The sequence below is a fragment of the Rhopalosiphum maidis genome, chromosome 3 (genome assembly GCF_003676215.2).
Source record: "Rhopalosiphum maidis isolate BTI-1 chromosome 3, ASM367621v3, whole genome shotgun sequence".
NCBI classification, from domain to species: domain Eukaryota; kingdom Metazoa; phylum Arthropoda; class Insecta; order Hemiptera; family Aphididae; genus Rhopalosiphum; species Rhopalosiphum maidis.
Window position 1 is genome coordinate 36,801,324 of NC_040879.1, and position 21,547 is coordinate 36,822,870.

Below are 21,547 nucleotides of genomic sequence, written 5' to 3' on the forward strand. Positions count from 1 at the left end.
TAAAATTCTCATCATTTCTAATATTATATTTACTCGAAATCCATATCTGATATTATATTTTATTATTATACGCAATTTTGCTTTCGTCACATATTTAACACAATACAAAGATATTGACTATACTTGCATTATACATTTCGAAACAGCCGCATATTATGATATTTTATTTCAATCGCACTTGCAGTGTAGTACCGCGTTTACATGTTACTGTGTATAATAATGTATACCTATATTTAATGCGTAAGTGGTAAGTATAATAACACAATTATGTATGAATATATCAGTGTGTGTACCGTATATTTGTTGACAATAATTGCAGAAAAATACGTCACTGAAAAAAATTCACACGCACGTAAACGACTTTTTTTGCCAGGATTCATTGAAGTAAGTGTGAGAAAATTAAATTTATTGCAAAATGGACACGAAGACGAGCAATTTTACCGGCAAAGACGCCACTATTCCGGCTGGATATTAAATTACTACATAATTTTCTTGTATTATTGTAAACAACACACTGCGAAAAAACAATAATTAGGTACTCTAACGCTGAATATATTATTGTATTATAACATTATGCGTAATACGTACTATAATATCATGTACATATATATATAAATACACATACGATGAACCATACGTTATATATATATATGTACTTATACTTACTATATCGAATTGTCATACCGATTTTTCGTGTGAGGTCGTTTACACGAAAATATATGATAGGAGGAATTACTATCAATAGGAACCTTTATTAAAATTATCAAAAAAACAATTCAAAATCAAATCCGCGGTATTCGGATTGTATTTTTTCTTTTAATTCCATAAAACTAAAAAACACGTGTTTTTGGACCTATATTGAATACAAAGCTATAGGTAAGTAATATTATACACTAATTACTGACTGAAGCGATTGAACAATTGTATAACACAATGTTAATTAAATTTACGTCAACCACTCATCCATACAATTATAGTTGGATAACAGTTACTAATTAAGCACCTATATGGCTAAATATATACTTACAAATTATAATGTATATTTTCGATACTCAGATCATCAGAGGCATTGGGATTTTAGATTTTTAGTGAAACAATAAATGAACCTATTGATTTTACAATTTGCAATGATGTATGTGTTTTTTTTTTTTTTTGTAAATTTTTTTTTCGGAGTAGTATAGGAATTTTTGGATTTTCAACTTTGAGGTAGTTTCTGGTAGAAAATTGAATCTAGTTGATATTTTGGTGGATTAAAAGCAAAAAAAAAATAATTTTTTTTTACACTAATTCAGTTTTTAACAAATGTTTATATTATTTCCTACATATACTAGTAGTTATTTTTAAAATATTTTTATTAGATATTTAAAATTTTAAATCTTATATTTTTTTAAAAAAATGTCAGTTAAAAATTATTTGTTATGTCTAAATTCGAAAAGTATGATTATCATACGTTGTTTATTTATTACTTAAAAATGATCAAAAATACATATTTAAAAAAAAAATATGCATACGTTTAAAGTTAGAATTATAATAAAAATTATCAAAATCATGAAAATGTACAAATTATTTTTAATTAGAAATTTATAAAAACTATTCTTTTTATATCTCATATTTAAAAACGTAATACAAAATTTAAAAAAAATTTTTCTACCTATTAACAAAAGTGGCTGTTTCAAATTTAAATTTGAACATTTGATATTTACCTGTATATAGTTATACTTTTTTTATTCTTAAATGATTTTTATATGTTAATATACTTTAAAAAAATAGCTAAAGATAATTAAAATGTTCATCAAATTTTAAATTATTTTTTATACATGATGGTTTTTTCAACTTTTGAGCTATTTATATAGGTATTAGGAATTTTCGATTTTTTTTATTATTATTATTATTATAGTAGGTAAAAAAATATTTACTGAGTCAGTTATTAAAATAAAATATAAGATCTCACACAATTGTCTTATACCTAAATAAAAATACATAGATACAACTTCTTTTTACGTAATATGCATTTGAAGTTCAAATTATTTTTACAAAACTACAAGCATTTTTTAGTAAAAACTAAAAATATTATAAAATGTTCAATTTATACAGCTAAGATTTAAAAATATAATATAATGCTCCTCATAAGTAATCGGGTACTAAGAATATAAGTAAAAATATAGGTACAATCACAATTATTTTTCATTTGAAATCAAATTTGGATAAAATTACTTAATATTTTAACGATGAATTGTATTATTATGTTCATTATTCTGTTGTAGTTCAAAAAATTATTTTATACAGTTTGCTATACGTAATGACATTTTTAAAATAAATATATGAACTTTATGATATTATCTATAATTTTAATATAAACACATTCACCCAGTTTTATGGTATTTACAACAAGTTGTTATTAATAACTCAATAGGTAATAACAATAATACAAAATGGTATAAATATATACTGTATAATGATAATGATTAAAAATATTAACAATATAACAATTGCAACGTTTTCAGCAATAAATAAATCAATCTACTGTAATACTAATAGTAAAGTAAATTACTTTAACAGCGTTATAAAAAACGTATGAAATATTTAGTAAGTAATATAGGCGGCGGCAGACCGTCTCCGTTCAGAATCGTTTTTCGTACATAATTATATAAATTTAATTCACCCAATTTAAATAATTTCACTTAACACCTAATGTACCTAAAATAGAGCGTTGCACACTTGCCTGCCTTTTTTTTTTTGTAGTTGTTCAGATTTTGCTGTATTACACTTTATGCCTTATACATCTATTATAATATTATAATATATCTTATAAAATCTTCGACCATTTAAGACATCTCTTATTATTCGTCCGAATAAATCTGTAGTCGATCTGTTAGTCCCGCCAACTTCGCCTTTTGGATTTTTTTCGATGGGTAGAAACTCGTACGCACTCTCACGCGGATAATTATTATTATAACTGAAGTTACAAGCCGAACGCTGCTTTATAAATCACGTATTTATAATTAACCCACTATGTCATCCGTGGACCGTGACGTGTTTCCATTTAGTATATACAGCTATACTATGTAGTACCATAATAATAATAATAATAAGGGTGTATGTGCGAGGAGAACCTCACTCGCTTTCTCTCTCTACTCGGGATTCACTCGTCGTGTGTCGTTTATATATTGTTAAATTTTCGTCCCTTATCTATATATAGGACATTAAAATCGTATTGTGAATGCGCCTCGATAATAAATATTTTAATTTATACCGCAATAATACATACCTAATCACATGACCTTTAACAAATATTAGAGTATGTTGAACGCGTGATACAAAAATAAACACCAAACGTGAGTCCCTGTGATTGAACACCTAAAAAAAAAATGATTTTTTGTGGAATATTGGCATATTAATTTCGATTGTATACGATAAATAAAATTAATGTACCTGCAGTATATGTTTTAATTTGCAAATATTTGAATTGTATTATTACCATTAATCATTAATTAAAATTCTCTAACCAATTTTAAAATTAAGAAACATCCACTTAAAATTTAAAAAAATCACATAATACCTATTCTAAAATCAGCACTATAATTTATAAACTTTTAAATTTTTAATAGTTTTTTCGAAATATCTAGAAATTCTTTTTGACTTTCTTAGCGATAAATCTAATTGCTTGAAAAAAAAACCTGTAATTTCAATAACTTTTAAGCCCTTTTTAGGATTTTTAAATTAATTATACATGAAAATAACCCTGCTACAGTCATTCGTGTGAGTAATCATCAAATTTCACTTTATAAACCTAAACAACTAAACTAAAATATTTGAATTGCACTCGATCCGATAATTTCATTGAACTTATAAAAAATATTCATTTTAGTGGAATGTGTATGTGATTTAGTTTTACGATGATGTTCTTACGTGACTGAATTCTGATTTAGAAGTAAATGTAAATATTTATTCTATCATATATAAATATTATTATTTTGAAATCATAACTAAGTAAGTAGCATTTAAATATTTACTTATTGATTTTGGAAAATAAGAACTCATTTTATATTAATAATGTTTATTATTATTAATTGAAAAGTTAATATACCTATTTTTATAATATTGTTTTTTAATTGTAGCTTTATCTACTTATATAACTATTACAGTAAAAACAATAAATCATATTAAAAATAAAAATTCTTTTTCTATAGACATCGATTTATAATCGTCAATAAACAAGTCTTATGTAATGTTTGGAACGAGTGCATTTTGAAATTACCCGTTTGTGTGATATCGGTAAATGACGATGAAATCTGTGCAATAAACGTAACTATTACATATTCTATTAAATTGGTAATACAATTTCATTACCAAGTGTGACGAATAACCATCGAAGCTCTTATAAGTGATATAAAATATGTAATTATTTAGAATAATACATTTGTTATTCTTAATTTATTTTTGAACATTGGACGTTATCGATTAATTCGTACGATCATTTTTTATTCAGTTCAAAGTGCCAAAATCGAACAAAATAAAACTATTATCACGATTTATTGTCGATTAAATCGAGATATTAAATAATGCATTGGATGTTGCAGCGTGTTGCACCTAAAATTAAACTTTGCTGCAAGCAATGGAGATGCACGCTTAATCGCTGTGGTCATTACCGCCAACGTTTTTCACAATATTTTTTTTTAACATAAGATTATTGACGTTATCGATATTCAAAGTCTTATTCTGTAACTGCAGTAAATGGCTTAAAATCGGTATATTAATATTATTATTTATTACAGTATAAAAGAGTAACGTATTTAGTGTTGCGTTCTCTACAAACACACATTTCACACAACTATCAATAATATACCTATACTGCCGTTCAAAGGCCGTAACTGTGGGGAAAGAAATCCAGAAATCCCCATATCCTGAAACTCTATTAAAAAATATATCAATTTTAGCAGTAGGTAAATGTTGAAAATTTTATCAAGAATTATTATATATTTTTGTTAAAATAATTTTTAAAAAATGTGAACCCCCTCCACCCATAAAATTCATTTTCAATATTATTTTCTTGATTCTCTGTTACTCTATCGAAGTTTGTGCAAGCTTATTCCGTCGCACGTTCTTAACATATTATATTATAATTAAGTTGTTGTGTCAACGAGATAATATCATTCATAATATTATATATACCATTTTTGCGATTCTTTATTTTTATTTTCAATGGGAAAAATATCAGATTTTGTTTTATCTATGGAAAATTTTGGAATTCGATTTCGAAAACAACACACACATACAAAAAAAAAGATATTAAAGATTAATTTATCATTTTTTATTAAGTAAAAGACATTTTTATTAGAAATCCATTTAATACATTAATTTTAAAACGTACCAACACAATAATCACGCGTCTCACACGTTCAATTTTAATATACCGGCAGTTGATTATTTTTTAATCAACTGTAAATAAAATCATTCAAAATAAGTGATGAATAATATGAATAATTATTATAATTATAAACAAAATCATATTCCCCATTAATCTAAGACTGACTACATATTATTAGTATTATTATAGTGTGGTAATATGTGCTCCGCGTTTTCACAAGTTATTCGCGTTTAGAGAATTGGCTATGGTGCGTTTCGCTGGCGCACAACAATAGAACTGATCGTTGCACACGAAGTTATACATATCTACCAAAAAAATGGATTTAGCGTCCAGTTGTTGGCAGTTGTACGGCAAGTCGTAGTCATGTTTCCTGGTCATGTCGTTGATGTCGTTTGGCTGCAAGTACGGCCAATATTCCACCATGTTCACTTGGTCCTGAACGATAAAAATGTTACTCAATATATTTAGTTTTATATAGTTATATTCAATGTAACAAAAAAATCTATTTCGTCTTAAGGAATAAACAACAAATTTCATCACCAAATGGCAAATGATGAACATCAGGTTAAATAATTAAATTCAAAATAATATGTACTTCAATATTTGCAACATTGTCTGTTTTTACGCGTCAGAGTATTTATATGTATAGTTAATAAAAAACTCACAACGGTTATAATCTTTTTTATTCAACATAGAAATCAAACTTTAAATATAAATCGCATGTATATTAGTGTGTATTAAATTGTAATTTATTTATTTTTTAACCGAGTCTTGATGCGATAGAAGCTTACTGGCTTAAATAAATACAGCTTTCAGACTATGTGTCACTGACGTTTTTTTCATAAGTATACGTTAAATTTCCGCAATATTGTAAACTATAATATACAGTGAAAACTCTTTACAACGAAAAACTCTAAATAACGTAAACATTACATAATAATTGTTGGTTTGCTTTATAACCTAGTCAATTCGGGGAATTATTGATTCCGCCGAAACTACCTGTTTAGGAAAAAGGTTTGTATCGATTCTGCCGGCTACCGTTTATAATATCTACATATTGATTCCGCCGGCTACTGTTTATCCCCCCTCCCCCTGTACATGTATTTTAAAATATATAGTATATAATAAGAATAAAATAATAATAATTGTATAATTCACAACTAAAATGTATATTCTAATTAATACGTGTATGTGAACATATTATAAAATATTAAAATGTATATAGTCTTAACTGTATAAAATGATAGGTAATAATAACTGCATAAAGTATAATTTAAAATTAAAATGTATAATCTAATTAATATAAATGTAACTACTTTTAGTAATATTTGGACACATGTTTTAAATAAGTGATCTTAGAAATTGTATTATCGTTCAAATCATTTGATAAATTTTTAATACTTTGTTTTTTTAGTTAAAAGCAGGAATCATCATTGACATTTATATGTAACGTGATACGTTATAGCAATACGTACGGAATAAAATAAAATATATTGACTCGTTTTGTTTTTATTATTTTATACAATTTAGACTATACATTTTAGTTTTTAATTATTATACAATTATTATTATTATTACTATAATTTATTAATATATATATATTATATAGTATATTATGTAGAACAATATTTTTTAAAATACATTTACAAATTACAAACAGTAGTCGGTGGAATTGATAGCCGACGGAATCGATATGCGGCCCAGTCAATTCATCTCTATAACGTATAGTCACTCTCAATAACGAAACAATATTTTATGTTTCATAATACAATTTACCTGTTATCGTGTTATTAACTATAAAAGTAATCGGCAAAAATGCCGAAATTTACAAGAACGATTATATTCTTTCATTATCTACTTTTAATATCGTAATAATACCATTATTATCGATTTCGAATATATTCATTTTATTATCAACAAAAAATTTGTTATTTTAAGCCCTCTCTATTACGAAAACTCTCTTTAATGAAAGAAATTTCTTGGTTTCTTCAGGTTCGTTATAAAGAGTTTTCACTAAAATATGGAAGTATTCAATTTATTTTAACGATTTTGGTAAACATCGCATTTATAACAAACCTACGAGCTATGTTTGAATAATATATGTAATAATATTTTTGGAGAACATTCACAATTCCATAGAGCTATATATTATTATTATTATTATTAATAATTATTGGGCAGAAGATAGAATAGAACCGTAACGATTACTATACAATATCGTTTTGAGCTCACATGTGTACGTAGGTATAATACTCACTTTACTCAACGATCTTTTGGGTGATTCTTGAATATCGTTATTCCTACGACCAATCCTGGGCACCGACTTCGATGCCTTTAAAAAAAATTCTTCTCCCGCAAACCCACGGCGGGTAATTTTCGGGTACACACTTGCGTCCTTCATTATGACATCATTAGCCGTTTCGAACTGATCACTGCGTTCGATCCTGGATGCGGGTTGTCTATCGTCCATGTCGGTCAACCAAATATTTTGTACTTTCTTCTCTGGGTATTCGTTGATTGACATTACGCGCAATATTTGCAAACACACCAAACCTGTAAAAGTGAAAGTAATATAGATTTTATTAGGTTTATAAATATAATAATTGTACGCGTATCATTATTAGAAGTGTTATTTCATTATATAATATTGTAACTTTCGACAGTATCGTTTAGTTAATTCGTGTTACAAGAATATAAAATATATAATACATAATTATCTACCTTATGAATTACATTTTGAAAATTTATGTGGAAATACTTTTATAAATGTTTGGAGAATCATCAGGAACAAATTTTGTTAGGGACTTTCAATTTAGTAAAACTTTAAGTATATTACAAAACACTAGAAGAATGTATAAATAACCCCTTTCTTTTTTGATTCGCGTGAAAATACTCGTAATTAATAAGCCATCAAAAAAAAAAAAAAAATAGATTCTAATATATAAATAATAATTATTTTATTGTGACTTAAAAACCATTTATACTTGAATACTTGATCCTTAATCTAGCTAGCTGGTATAATAAATACCTATATTAAGCTAGATTACCTATTGATAAACATTAAATTAAAACACATTTATAATACTTTTTATTCGTATTATTATGATTTATATGGTCACGTCCTCATTAACTTTTAATAATGTATAAATATAATCACATACACACGTACTGACGGTGTTTTGATACTTATAATGTATATAATATATGATATAATATATATTCGTATTTTTTATTTTATATATCTATATCTGAATAGATCTTGTTTGATTATAGATGATTTATTTTTTTCTTAATGTGTGATGAAAAATAAACTTTAATTAAATTTATGTAATTAATTGATTTTAATTATTACTTTAACAATCTATACGTATTGCGTAATCTAATAATAATAAATGCATAAGAAAATATTCTTAATATAGCTTGTTAGTTTGTTTATTAAAAATAATTATGTATTTTTATTTTAGAATGGACACTTATTTCAATAATTATAGGATGTTTAACATTAGGCATATACTGTCAGGAAAATATACAGCACAATATTGCATATAAATAACGAAAGGCATATAGATGAAATATTTAACTAATAAAAATAATTGCTAATTTTCCTAGTAAACTATTATTATAAAAAGTTTTTGTTTTTTTCCTTCAAACAACAATTTGTTGATACCACTTTAATTATAGACACACGTATGATTTTTTTTTATGTAATTCTTTATTGTCTTATTATTTATTACCTAATATATTTAAGTGTATTTTTTTTAATACAACTTATTTTGTGGATTATTATAATATATACGAAATTTTCATTTAAATGCGCAAGCTTGTGGTATTATAATGACTTTTAGATCAGTTGATAGTTATCATATGTGTATTTTTAAATATAAAATAAACTTATCTTTAATATTTATCGAATTAAAGTTTCAGAAATAAATAAATAAATAAATCCTGCGATAATTTTTTCTCAATATTTTATTGATAATATTTTGAAATTCAATTTCTTACTATGTTTAGTTCGTATATTTTCATATTTACTAAAAACGATGTTGGAAAACGAATTTCTATAATGCAGACTTACTATTCTGGTGAATAATATAATTCATGCAAGACATTACAGTGATACCCGAGCCGTTGGTGAAAGAAAAGGGGCAATAGCATTGTATATATTTTGAAAGGTTTTAGAAAAATTAAAGACATTTCAAAGAATTTATTTCTAATTAATTGACCTTATTAAATTTTAAATTAAGTATAATAAAATCAATCAATTATATATTATATGAAACAATATTTTAAAGACAATTTATGAGTATAATAATATATGATCGCTTTGGAAGCAAATCAAATATGAAGTAATACGTTTGAAAAATCCATTCTATAATCTATATTATAATGCGTGCATGTTTACTAAGTATTTTTTTGTTAATATCGGGGACAGCTACAGAGACTTAATTAGGGGCTAAGTCATAATATTTATAATAATATCATATCTATAGATATATATATATATATATATAGATAGTATATTTTATATTATTTTAGTTTATTCAAACTTTTCAGTATAGATAATAGATATACACCCTGAACTACATACTTGGACATGTCTATATTAATAGTTAATGGTATAATATGTTATTTTATGTTTGTAAAATTTGTAATTTTTTTTACAACAACATACAATTTTATTTGATTACGTGGTCTCTAGGTACCCTTCGAGCCACATTTGGTACGTACAAGGTATTCTATATTTTATTATTATTTTGCACTTATAATGCAATATGTTAAATAAAATCGTTTTGGTATATAATATTACTCTAACACTAACTATATGAGGCTAATTATAATAAACTTTCTGTATCTAAATTTCCGTAATTATATTTTGTCTGTGTACTTATCTACTTAACGAGTGTTATGTAAATATTACCTCAAATATTATAGCCCTTACTCAACACCCAACCCCGATTATATTGTACGATCATAACACGATATTTTTATTAAGCTAAAAATGTAATGATAAATTATATGACCTTTGATTAAAATGTTACAGTATTAATAGTGAATAATTATCGTAAGCATAATATAACTAGTGCATAACAATTTACCTAATAATTTTATTTTAAAGCACTATTATTCCTTATTTTTATGTTGAATGTTTCTCTAAATAAACGTAAAGAAACTGACAAAAAAAAAAAAAAAAAACCAGTAAAAAAAAAACATGTATTTAAGCAAATTCATATAATATTAATTTTAAATTATTTTTTGCAATATCAGGAGTTTTTAGTTGTACACTATATACCCGTGTGAATATTCTTTATTTGTATTATTTATTATCAAGATTATAATAATATAATAATCATCAAATCAATATTAAAAGATACTTTCAGCATTAATGCATTTTATGTTGCATGCTATTTAAAACGTAATTACTAATAATAAAAATTCGTTAGTCAACAATAGTTGTTAAAAATAAATATATTTATTAAACTCTTTATAAATTTGAGATTAATAATATAATTAATTGAATTCTTATAATATTACCACGTGTACATTTTAATGTTTTTAGTTTCTGTCGTATCTTATACTTAACATTAAAAATTAATTTAAAGATACATTAGATTTACATTAATTTTATTGTAAAATATAAGGTTAAAGGTAACCTAATTCACCATTATAATGTTGTATATTGGGCCTAAAATTATAAATGGATATGCATTTATAGTACTTCTAACGTCTAAAATAATTTTACATTTATTAAGTCATAGAAATTATCTATGATTGATCTTGTGATAATCGTATATAAAATTAATAATTTTATTGAATCATATAACTAATTATTCGGTTAAGTTAGATAAGTATTTTAACATTTTTTTTTTAAAATCATGCAAGTACTTATAATGTATATGTATAAGTATAAGTATAAATATAAGTATATGTATAAATACATATACTTCGTCAAATATCTGCAGCAACATAGTTGCGAACTAGATGTATAATACCTATTTATACATATTATTATCATTTTATCGTTTCGTTTATTGTTGCATAAATTTTACTTGTATGGTAATATATTTATAATATATCTATAATATACATTAGTTATTTCGTATATTATTTGATATTATAAATCATATTTTATAAAATACAGAGAATAGTTACCGATAATTGTCAAGGATCCACTCATTATTAATCTGTATATCGTCTTCCGGTTCGATAAAGAAATGATCTGGAAAATAAAACCGATAATTATAATAATATATAATTGATACTAAATCACTACAATCAAATTATATATATACATATATTACGTAATTTTCGTGTATGTTTTATTGTGCGTATAATAAATAATGATTATGTTACAATTGGAGTTCCTAGCTGATATTATTGCGGCTGATGGAACAATTAATTAAAATATACTAATTTAGTCTAATATACTTTCAATTATACATTTAAATTGTACATATTTTATGATGTGTGTGTATATATATATATATATATTTATTGTATTATTTCTCTCTAAAATCGTCATTAATTTTTCTTTCTAGGACGCGTCTGTTTGCGCATTTTGATTACTCGAACAATTACAATATTAATATTATCAAGACAAAACAACGCGTCTGATGGAAAAATCGATGGTTTTTGATGAATCTTGTTTCCGGTATTCCGTTTGTTAGGTGCTGACGCGCACCAATAATGTGTTTTAATCAATGAAAATAAATTGACCATGAATTATTATCGTGTGTTGACTATTTTGTTATTTCCCTCTCCCAAATGAGTCTTTTGAATATCTTGATATTGTACATATGTATATTATGTATTGTGTACAATTTAATTTTCAATACTAATTATAGATGTTATATAGAGTTGTTGCATATTACTATATTATACATAATACACACACACATATACCAGTTTGAATGATTCACAAAGAACTATTATGAATTTTAAAAAAATCGTACACGTTATATTTACGTTCGACACGTTGATAGTCATTAGTTTGTTAATCGGAATCGTTCCAACAGGATTTTACGTCTCAAATATTTACATATATAAAAACAAAATAGTAATAGTAAAAATAATAATCAGCTCCTTTTATTTTATAACGCTGGCCAAGCAAATTTTTTTTATTCACCGAAATACGTTTCAATTGTTAAGGTTTTTGACGTCTACCGTTGTATAATACTATAATAATATAGTATTTGCTTATATGCCAATGTTCTAAATGTTACGGTTTTTGCCCCCTTATTGTTTTGATTTTTTTGTTGTTTTTTTTTTTCAACACATAACACGTAATATCTATAACGCCCGACCTACAGAAGCGATTTCCTAATTATTCGAGATATATCGTATCGTATATATATATTATATGTGTGTGTGTGTGTGTGTGTGTGTGTGTGTGTGTGTGTATTCCTGCGACGGAAATAAAAAACTATCCAAACTATAATAATTGCATAACACTATATTGTACATATTATTATAATACATATGGTGCCTAAGTACTGACAACTACAGCCAGCGTAAGCCGTAATATATTTTAATATATTGCATAATATTATACTCACCGAAAATGTCGACTTGCAGTGATGATGCGTAGACTCCACAACTGTTGATGTCCAACGACTACCTGTTTGACCCGAACCTGCGTTCGTATTTAAAGAGCGAAATTTCATCGGGCGGCGACGTGCACACTTGTCGTGAAAAAAAAATGTACACAGTATGTATATAAATTATGTTTTTAAAATATAATATTATATCATGTACATCATAATATAGGGGTACCCCCCGAATGAATAACCTTGTCGGACCTCGATATTCGTCAAGTGGGTAACATGATGGAAAACATTGATGTTAAACGTTGTAAAACTGCACAGTCGCGTATGGGCGTAGTTAAATAGATTAATACGTATAGATATAATAGGTACATATTATTATAATAGTGATACAAATTAACGCGACACTGTTCGATTTTTTTCTTTTCATATTATTTTGTTTGTTTTGTTTTTTTTCTAGTTGACTATAATATTATTAAATAGGCACATGCGGACCTTATACCGGTGCATAATAGCAAAAAACAACGTATTATATTAGCTGTTCACGATTACATGCGTACTCGTATACCCTTCAATATTCATTAGTTGCAGCACACGCTCAATTTTTACTATTACTTGTCTGGATATACAACTTATACTTAATTTTTATTATTCGAAAATCTTAATTTTCCATACGTAGGATTGAAATAATATACTATACCCACCTATCATACTTATTGCCGTCAATTAAATATGACTTGTTAGTTTTTTGAATATTATTTTTACTCTGCGTCAAAACCAGCATAATAATAATCATCACATACAAATACAAGTACAATACCTAGTATAATAATAATAGGCACCATTAAAGTAAACTTCGTATAGCCCGTGCCTAATGCGCTTGTACGAGAAAAGTTAGGTGGTGTATAAAGATCTCGACAACAAACACGGTCGCGTGAACATTTGAGTCATAAGAAAGATTTACAAATTTAGCTGTGATCCGTATCAAACGTGGCTCAAAAAAAAAATTAGATTTGTAGATTTTCATAATTAAAATATTTATATTTTTTATTAAATTTCAATAAAATTAAAAAAAAATTGTTTATAATAGGTAACATAATATTGTGTGATTGCTGTAATACATATTATACTCGTATATTTTTTATATAAAAGCACGCCCTCCATACCTATTATAGGTAAATTATTAATTTTTAGCTATAGAAGTATAAACTATAACTACAGAAATCAGACGATAATGATAGAAGGCTCATCGGTATAGTGAGAAAACATTTTCTAGATCGATTTATCGTATAATTATCGTGTATTACATTGAAAGATTTAAAACAGTATTTGTAATTCTATAAAAATTTGAACTGATTCGATATTACTTTCATTTTCTTAATAATTATATTATTATATTTAATGTTTTATGTCATATCTACGATCATAGATGAAAATTTCCTCTGTTAAGTTTATTGGTACATAGTTATGTTAATAATTATAATAATAACTCTACATTTTATTTCAACCAATTTTTGATTCAATTGTATGGAGACGAATAAGTATAGTTAGGTGTTGTACAAAAACGTTGTTTTATTGTATTCTTGTACGGTATAATACGATATCCATAAGAGGAAACTATACAGTAACATGCTACTTTGTTTATATTATATTTACATTTAGATTTACGCAATTTTATATAGGTAACTTGTAGTTTAGATTAAATAACGAGTCCTCTGTAACAGTATAACCATCATGTTTATACTAGCAAGATAACTACATTAAAAACGTATTTAGGTAATCATAATATTTATAAGTAATTTGAGATTTAAATTATTTATATTATTATTGATAACCTTAATAAGTATTACAATATTTTTTACACTTAAGTACTATGATTATTTATTTTTGAATTTTAGATCATTTTCAACAGTTCCGTTGCTTTCATAATGCTCGTATAATATTAATGTGTTATTAACTATTCAAATATATTGCATCTTCATCCGTGAAAAATTAAAATTTACAACATTAAACCTATAATAGTGTCTAGTAAATAAACGCATTATAAAGGTCGTTGTTTTTCTTAAAATTTACAATATTTTGCAAGTATCTACGATTATGGGTTTGTACATTAAAACTCAGAGACAATTATTGTAGAACCATGTCGTGTTTTCGGAAATCGTATAATATAATAATGACGAACAAATTAAAAAAAAATAACATTTCATATAAATACTACCATTTATAATGTTTGAAGCTCAGATTAATACGTAATTCTTAAATTAATAAAATAATAATTTTTCACTAAAACACTTCTATTATAATATATCAAAAAACAAAAAAACCAGTATAGAATATATTAGCATTTATATTATAATATTATTATTTTTAAATTGCTTAAAAAGGAAAACTACTTTCAACTGTGAAATTTAAAATACTATGCCTATAAGAAATATGTAAGCAATTACATGTTATAGACGAATTAAAAGTATTTTAATTTTATGATCCTTAACCCCAAAGTTCTTGGTTTGGTAAAATATAATTCATTGGAGTCTTATATCCCTTCAATATTATGTATCATTAATTATTAATTCTAGGTGCTCCAAAGTTTAGGAACAAAAATGTGCCTCTATTATTTGAATTTTTATATTTGTAAAAATTATGTTTCACTTTTAAGGTTGTAATCTGACTTTTAATTTACTAACAAGTATACAATATGAATGTATTTTTCAATTTAAATAATTATTTAACAAATCAAACTTTACATCGTAAAATACAATAATCTCGTGTGTATATATTTATAGACATATTAAATTAAAAATATGATTGAAAGTTATATGAAATAAACACAATATTACTAATAACTATTACATTTATATAACACAATAACCATTCAAATTATTTTAAATATGAATCAATATTTTTATCTTAAAGTTGTTAAATATATTGTATATTGTAACTAAGTAAAGTCATTATGTAAATAACTCTAATAATTAATATATAAATATATTAATAACTAAATTGTAGTATGAACCGTATTCTTAAATTTTAAGCTGGTATATTAAATACCAATTTTATGAACTGGCTTATTAATGGTTGATACATCTATCAATATTTAAATATGATTACTTATTAATGAAAACATAAAGTATTATTATATTGAAACGTAAAAATACGCCAAATTTACTCATTACAAGACGTATTGTTATACGAACAAAATTAAATTATGTACATAAATATATCTAACTTAACATTTAACTTAAAGATACATGGTGTAATATGTTGACTTCTGATTAAGTTATAATGAGTTAGTTATATATTGTATATTCATAACCATAATTACGATTCGATTTATCTAAAATAAATATTATATACTATTGTTTACACTTAACATATTATGTTTTGTTTCAATTTTCAAGCTAAATTATTTAGATGTGTTGTATTTTGTACATACAATTATAAGTTTAATAATATCAACACCATAATAATTATAATGATTACAATTGAAAATTGTATAACTATATTTGAAAAATTTACAAATTTAAATATTTTACTAATTCAGAAGTTAAGTTTAAAATAACTCAATACTTTACCATTTATAAACCATTATTTTATTTTATTTTTCTATATATTTTGGTTAGTAATAAAATATTTTTATAATACAAACAATATATTTAAAAAAATACTATAAGTATCATAAAATAAAGGACTAGAAAGACTACAAAATAATAAAAGTAGAAAATTTAATTCACTCAATAATAATCAAAATAATCAAGTCAAACTTTTTGAAAAAAAGTATTTCTAAAAAGTATTTTAAAATGATAAATTTTTATACTTGTAAATTATAATAAATAAGTTAAAATGATATTGAATATTATGTTGTACAGTAAATAAACAAATTATAATTATTGTATATTATGCAGTTATCAAAAACAAATAAAATTATATATTTCATAATTGTTCTATTAATATTTATAGGCAAATTATTATATTTTTTTTTAAATAGTAGGTATTATTCGTTCTATTCCCGAATAATAAATGGTCATAATTTATAATTTAAAAATAAACACATTTGCACTTATTTGAATAGTTTTCAGTAATCTATGAAACAGTTATAATATTATGTTAGTACTTTTTTTAGTACATTTATAGTAAAAATTACGCTGGAAACATATTCATTAATCATAACAAACTTTACTAAAAAAAACTTATCTGCTTTAAAAATTACGTTTAAAAATGTATCTATGCGTCATATTGACACGTTCATCTATATTATATTAATAATTAACAATGATATAAATCAAATGAAACAAAGAAATCTACTAAAACCAGCAAGTCATTTTGACTACGCCCGATGAGTCTAGAGGTGTTTCCATAGTGCTCTGTTGTCTAGTGAATTTAGATCTGCCACTAGCACTTCCTGTAGCAAGTGCCGTTGTTTCAGTCGTAGGAGACATTTCCATTTTTTCAGTTAGGTCTTCGTACGAATTTGAGTGCTCTGAAGGCCTGTAAATAAACATAATATTTTATGTTCAACGATAATCAGTATTAGAAAAAAATTGGTGATTTGAATGGTTAATAATTATGATCATATTTTTCTATATTACCTCAATAATAACTAGCCCAAAATAATTGTTAGTAGTTAATACATAGTATTTGTTATTTGGATCTATCGAGTGATTTTAATTTAAATAAATACTATAGTTGAATTAATTTATTAATAAAGCTATTAATAGAAAGGTACACATATTTATTCGATTTAAATCACTAACAAATATAAATAAATAATTATAGGTTTATAATATAAATATAAATATTATAACAAACACTGCTATATTAAATAAGTTTTTAGAACACTACTACATATACCTCATTTTCAAAATAGAATATCAGACAGTAATAAATAGACTAAAAATTGGTCTTACAAAGCTAACACACATGGATACTTTATAGTTAAAGAAGAACCTCCAGTATATCTAAACATATGGTAGATACTTAACTTATATTATATTAAAAAAAATGTGGCCAATGTAAACATAAAGAATATAGAGCAATGTATCCGATAAACTAGTCGAAATCTTATAATACCACAAATATAAACAACCAACAAAATAAACCTTTTTTTAAAAATAAATCAATTTATGTTTAATTTAATTTATAAATTCAGAACTAAATTAATTTAAATTTCAAATAATACATAGGTTTATCATAAGGATATAGTTAATAGCGATTTTTGTTGAAGCGTTTATTACTATTATTTATATATTTGATTATTATTCTATGTATCAGTTTTTGTTATTCAAACGCAATATTTAATGGTAAAATAACATCATATTTATGTCAAATACTTTTTCGTAGAAGGTAGTAATAGTACTTATTATGTTTATACGAATATTCTGGTTTTTTAAACTTGTTATAACTACCAATTTTCTGAAGTGATAAATAGCGATTTAAAAAAAAAATGTGAACGAATTTGATAAGGATTGAAATACAGCTATAACTTAAAATTATATAGTGAATAAAAATTTACCTTTTGGGAACACAGGTTATACAATCCGCCATAGTCCAGTTTTTTCCAAATTCTTCTCCTTCTTCGACCGTCTGCGGTAACTTATAATGCAATGTCTCAGGAAGACGGAGACCGGTAATTCCACCAATCACTGATAGTATACCCATTATTAACAGTGGTAACACTAAATTTTCACGTCCCTGCATTTGAACAGTTTACGATATGATTACATTTTATTTTATTTTATTATTCAATAAAAACGAAACGTTTCCAAATCCGTACTTTGACAAAAGAAATTAATATATATATATATATTTTTTATTAAAAGTAGAAAATAATAATTACAAACTATATTATTGATGAGCATATTTTTGTTGTAATAGAAATACAAGACATGGTCACGTGAATGAAGGGAGCGTCCTGCAGGGCCACTAACTTCGAATAGAAAATATTATTTGCAGTAAAAGTATATAACTACGAACAGTTGAATATATTTATACATAATCAAAAATTGTTTATGCCAAAAGAAAAGTGTTGTATTAAAGTCGTTTGGTTTATTTTTAGTTAGAAAAAAAAAGTTTTTAACTTTCTTAGATTATATTATCAGTCACTAAATATCGTATTTGTTTAATTTTTTACCGTTGCAATAGTTTCCCAAAAGCGATATATTCAGTGTAATCCTTTTTTATATATAATCATATTTGTTTTGTTAGATATAGATACATATTTATAGACATGTCACATATAAAATATGTTTTTTAAGTTATAATAGATATTTATTTTTTTAATGTATGTATATGTTTGTTTGTTATAATATTTTATATAAATTTAAAATAGCTACCTCCTAAATTATTTAGAAATTAAATCAATGTTAATTATGTGTAAATTGCGATACATATAATTATGTTATATTTGTCACTTAAATGTAAATTGTTAAAATATGTTTATTTTGAGGTACACTTATATTTTGATTTTTTTTTTTTGTTACGCTGTGCGAATTTGTTTTATGAGTGAAATAATCCAAATTGACAATAATACTATTGTTTATTTTTTATGATCCATGTCGAGTTTCAGTATAGGTTTTTGACCTCACTTCATTATTGCTATAGTTGTTTATTATTGTTTTTTAAATCAATGAAGCTAATTTAAAAAAATAATAATAATAAACTTACATTTCATTAATGTTTATCAAATACTGTATTTATATACTACAACTCGAATGTTTATTTATTGTGTCGACATTTTATTTTGAAAATTGACGCTTGTTGTTTCGGCATACATATTAAAGTTGGACCGTGTACGTTGTATAGTTCAGAAATATAAATCGTTATGTTGTGATTTATATTACTTAAAACATCGAAATGCGCGAGTATCATATGACATATATTATATAGCTAATTCGATTCGAACCGGATACAAATTGTCGATTTGTTGTATCATATTAAATTTAATACCTTCCCTTGCAAATATGCGGTCAATGACGATACAATAAAATTGCTCAACATATTTTATATTATTTTAAAATGAAAATAATATTAATGTAAGTATAATTCTTACATATATCAAACTTCAAAAGTAGTTCGAATTTTAAAAGTATAAGCTTATTAAATCATAAAAGCAAGGCATTCGAAAAGTATATAAAAAATCGATCAATTAATAATATAGAAATAGAGTATCGCGATATTTATAAAGTAAACACAACGTTTTTTTTCGTTAAATTATGAATAAATAAAAAATGAATTATTTGAGAATTATTGTGAAATGTAAACTTAAAAATTAGTCGAACCTAATTTTGTTGGTATTTAACCGAACTCGAACCGAACATTAGCAAAGTGTTGCGAACCCGAACTTATAATTATTTAAACAAACCCAAACCGAACAATACAATTTTTTATCAAACTAAGCATTTTTTTCTTTTATATGACAGTTAAATGTTTTATTTTACCTAAAAATGTAATAACTTATCTATACTGTTTGTACCCCTTGACAGATTCTTATATCTTATAGAGTAAGATTATTATAAAGTTGTATAAATTGAACTCTATACTCTATAGCAAATAGGTAGGTACATCATATAATCTATGTAATCATGTATAAATAGTGTATTTATATACATATTACGCTAGTTAATACTAAATATACGTGTATGTACTTACCAAATAGTTAATAAATGGTATTAATACCAAACCAAGACCAGCGATGTACGCTGATGTTCCAATACCAATTCCACGCAATTGTGTCGGATAAAGTTCGCCGGCAAATGGATAGATTATTAGAAACGAAGCTGATATTGTGAACTTAGAAAATAAAAACAAAACCAACGTAGTAATCACAGCATCTGAAATTAAATTCAATCAGTTCAGCTAGACTATATGTAATAAATGTCTAGGCTAGACATGTTTTTAGAGTCTGTATATTATTGCACAAAAAAAAATTTGAATATTTAATTGCATTATATACTCATTACACACGTTTGATAAAATACACTATTTTTTTTATGCCTACTGTGTTCAGAAGCGTTTATTAGATACCTTTTCAAAGAAAATTATTTTTATCGATAACAATAATTCAATATGGGTATTAATAGGGGAGGATTCAGATATGCAGTGCACTCTAGTTAACAAGCAAGTTAGCAACCGTAATAGCAATTCTCGATACTGTGTCGCATTGTTTTAATGCTTAGACGCCAAAAATTGAAGATAATGATTGTATTTTATTGTTTAGAATATCATACAATGATATTTCCAAAGCGTTTATTCAATACTGGTATAAATATATGAACACAAGCAGAACGATAAAAAATAAAAATAAAATGTATTTAATTTTTTTGAAGTACGTTTTAGTAATTACAGTTACAGACGTTACTATAGGAACGTATCAATAGGAAAAAAATACAACTAATTTAACTGAATTAAAAATGTTATCATAAAATATAAAAATATACATAAAAGTTTCAAATCTTCAAGAAAAATAATTTTAAAGAACGCAAATGTAAATATTACTTAAATTTTTTAAACTAAAAAATAAACTAATTGTTATGAGGAATCTTACATTAAATTTTTAAGTTTTTACTATAAAAATTAAACACTTGATAAGATTTTAATTATAAAATATTTTTCCTGATTTTACTAATTTGAATGAATAATCAAT

General features: G+C 24.6%; 2 protein-coding genes across 3 annotated transcripts in view; both read right to left on the minus strand.

Annotated features, from left to right (window-relative positions):
- Positions 1 to 5,461: 5,461 nt before the first annotated feature.
- Positions 5,462 to 13,035, minus strand: LOC113558462. The gene is made up of 4 exons (XM_026963918.1): positions 12,922 to 13,035; positions 11,519 to 11,585; positions 7,626 to 7,921; positions 5,462 to 5,803 (listed from the first exon to the last, which is right to left on the minus strand). The coding sequence occupies exons 1-4, from the start codon at positions 13,027 to 13,029 to the stop codon at positions 5,582 to 5,584; spliced, it is 693 nt and encodes a 230-aa protein (XP_026819719.1). The 5' UTR covers positions 13,030 to 13,035; the 3' UTR covers positions 5,462 to 5,581.
- Positions 13,036 to 16,971: 3,936 nt separating this feature from the next.
- Positions 16,972 to 21,547, minus strand: part of LOC113557140 (carcinine transporter) — a 46,635-nt gene continuing 42,059 nt past the window's right edge. Inside the window, exons 10-12 of one of the 2 annotated variants that reach the window (XM_026962470.1) lie at positions 20,554 to 20,735; positions 18,419 to 18,597; positions 16,972 to 17,394 (exon numbers count right to left, since the gene is read on the minus strand). In XM_026962470.1, coding sequence (XP_026818271.1) covers positions 17,211 to 17,394; positions 18,419 to 18,597; positions 20,554 to 20,735 — 545 coding nt within the window. In that variant the 3' untranslated portion in view covers positions 16,972 to 17,210. The remainder of the gene's footprint in view (positions 17,395 to 18,418; positions 18,598 to 20,553; positions 20,736 to 21,547) is intronic. The other variant, XM_026962471.1, reaches the window with a different exon arrangement.

Coding starts and splice junctions, on each gene's coding strand:
- LOC113558462 (XM_026963918.1), bottom strand. CDS start 13,029: ATGAAATTTCGCTCTTTAAATACGAACGCAGGTTCGGGTCAAACAGGT. Junction 11,586..12,921: donor ACTGCAAGTCGACATTTTCG/GTGAGTATAATA, acceptor TTTATTTTCCAG/ATCATTTCTTTATCGAACCG. Junction 5,804..7,625: donor CCAAAAGATCGTTGAGTAAA/GTGAGTATTATA, acceptor TTTATCGTTCAG/GACCAAGTGAACATGGTGGA.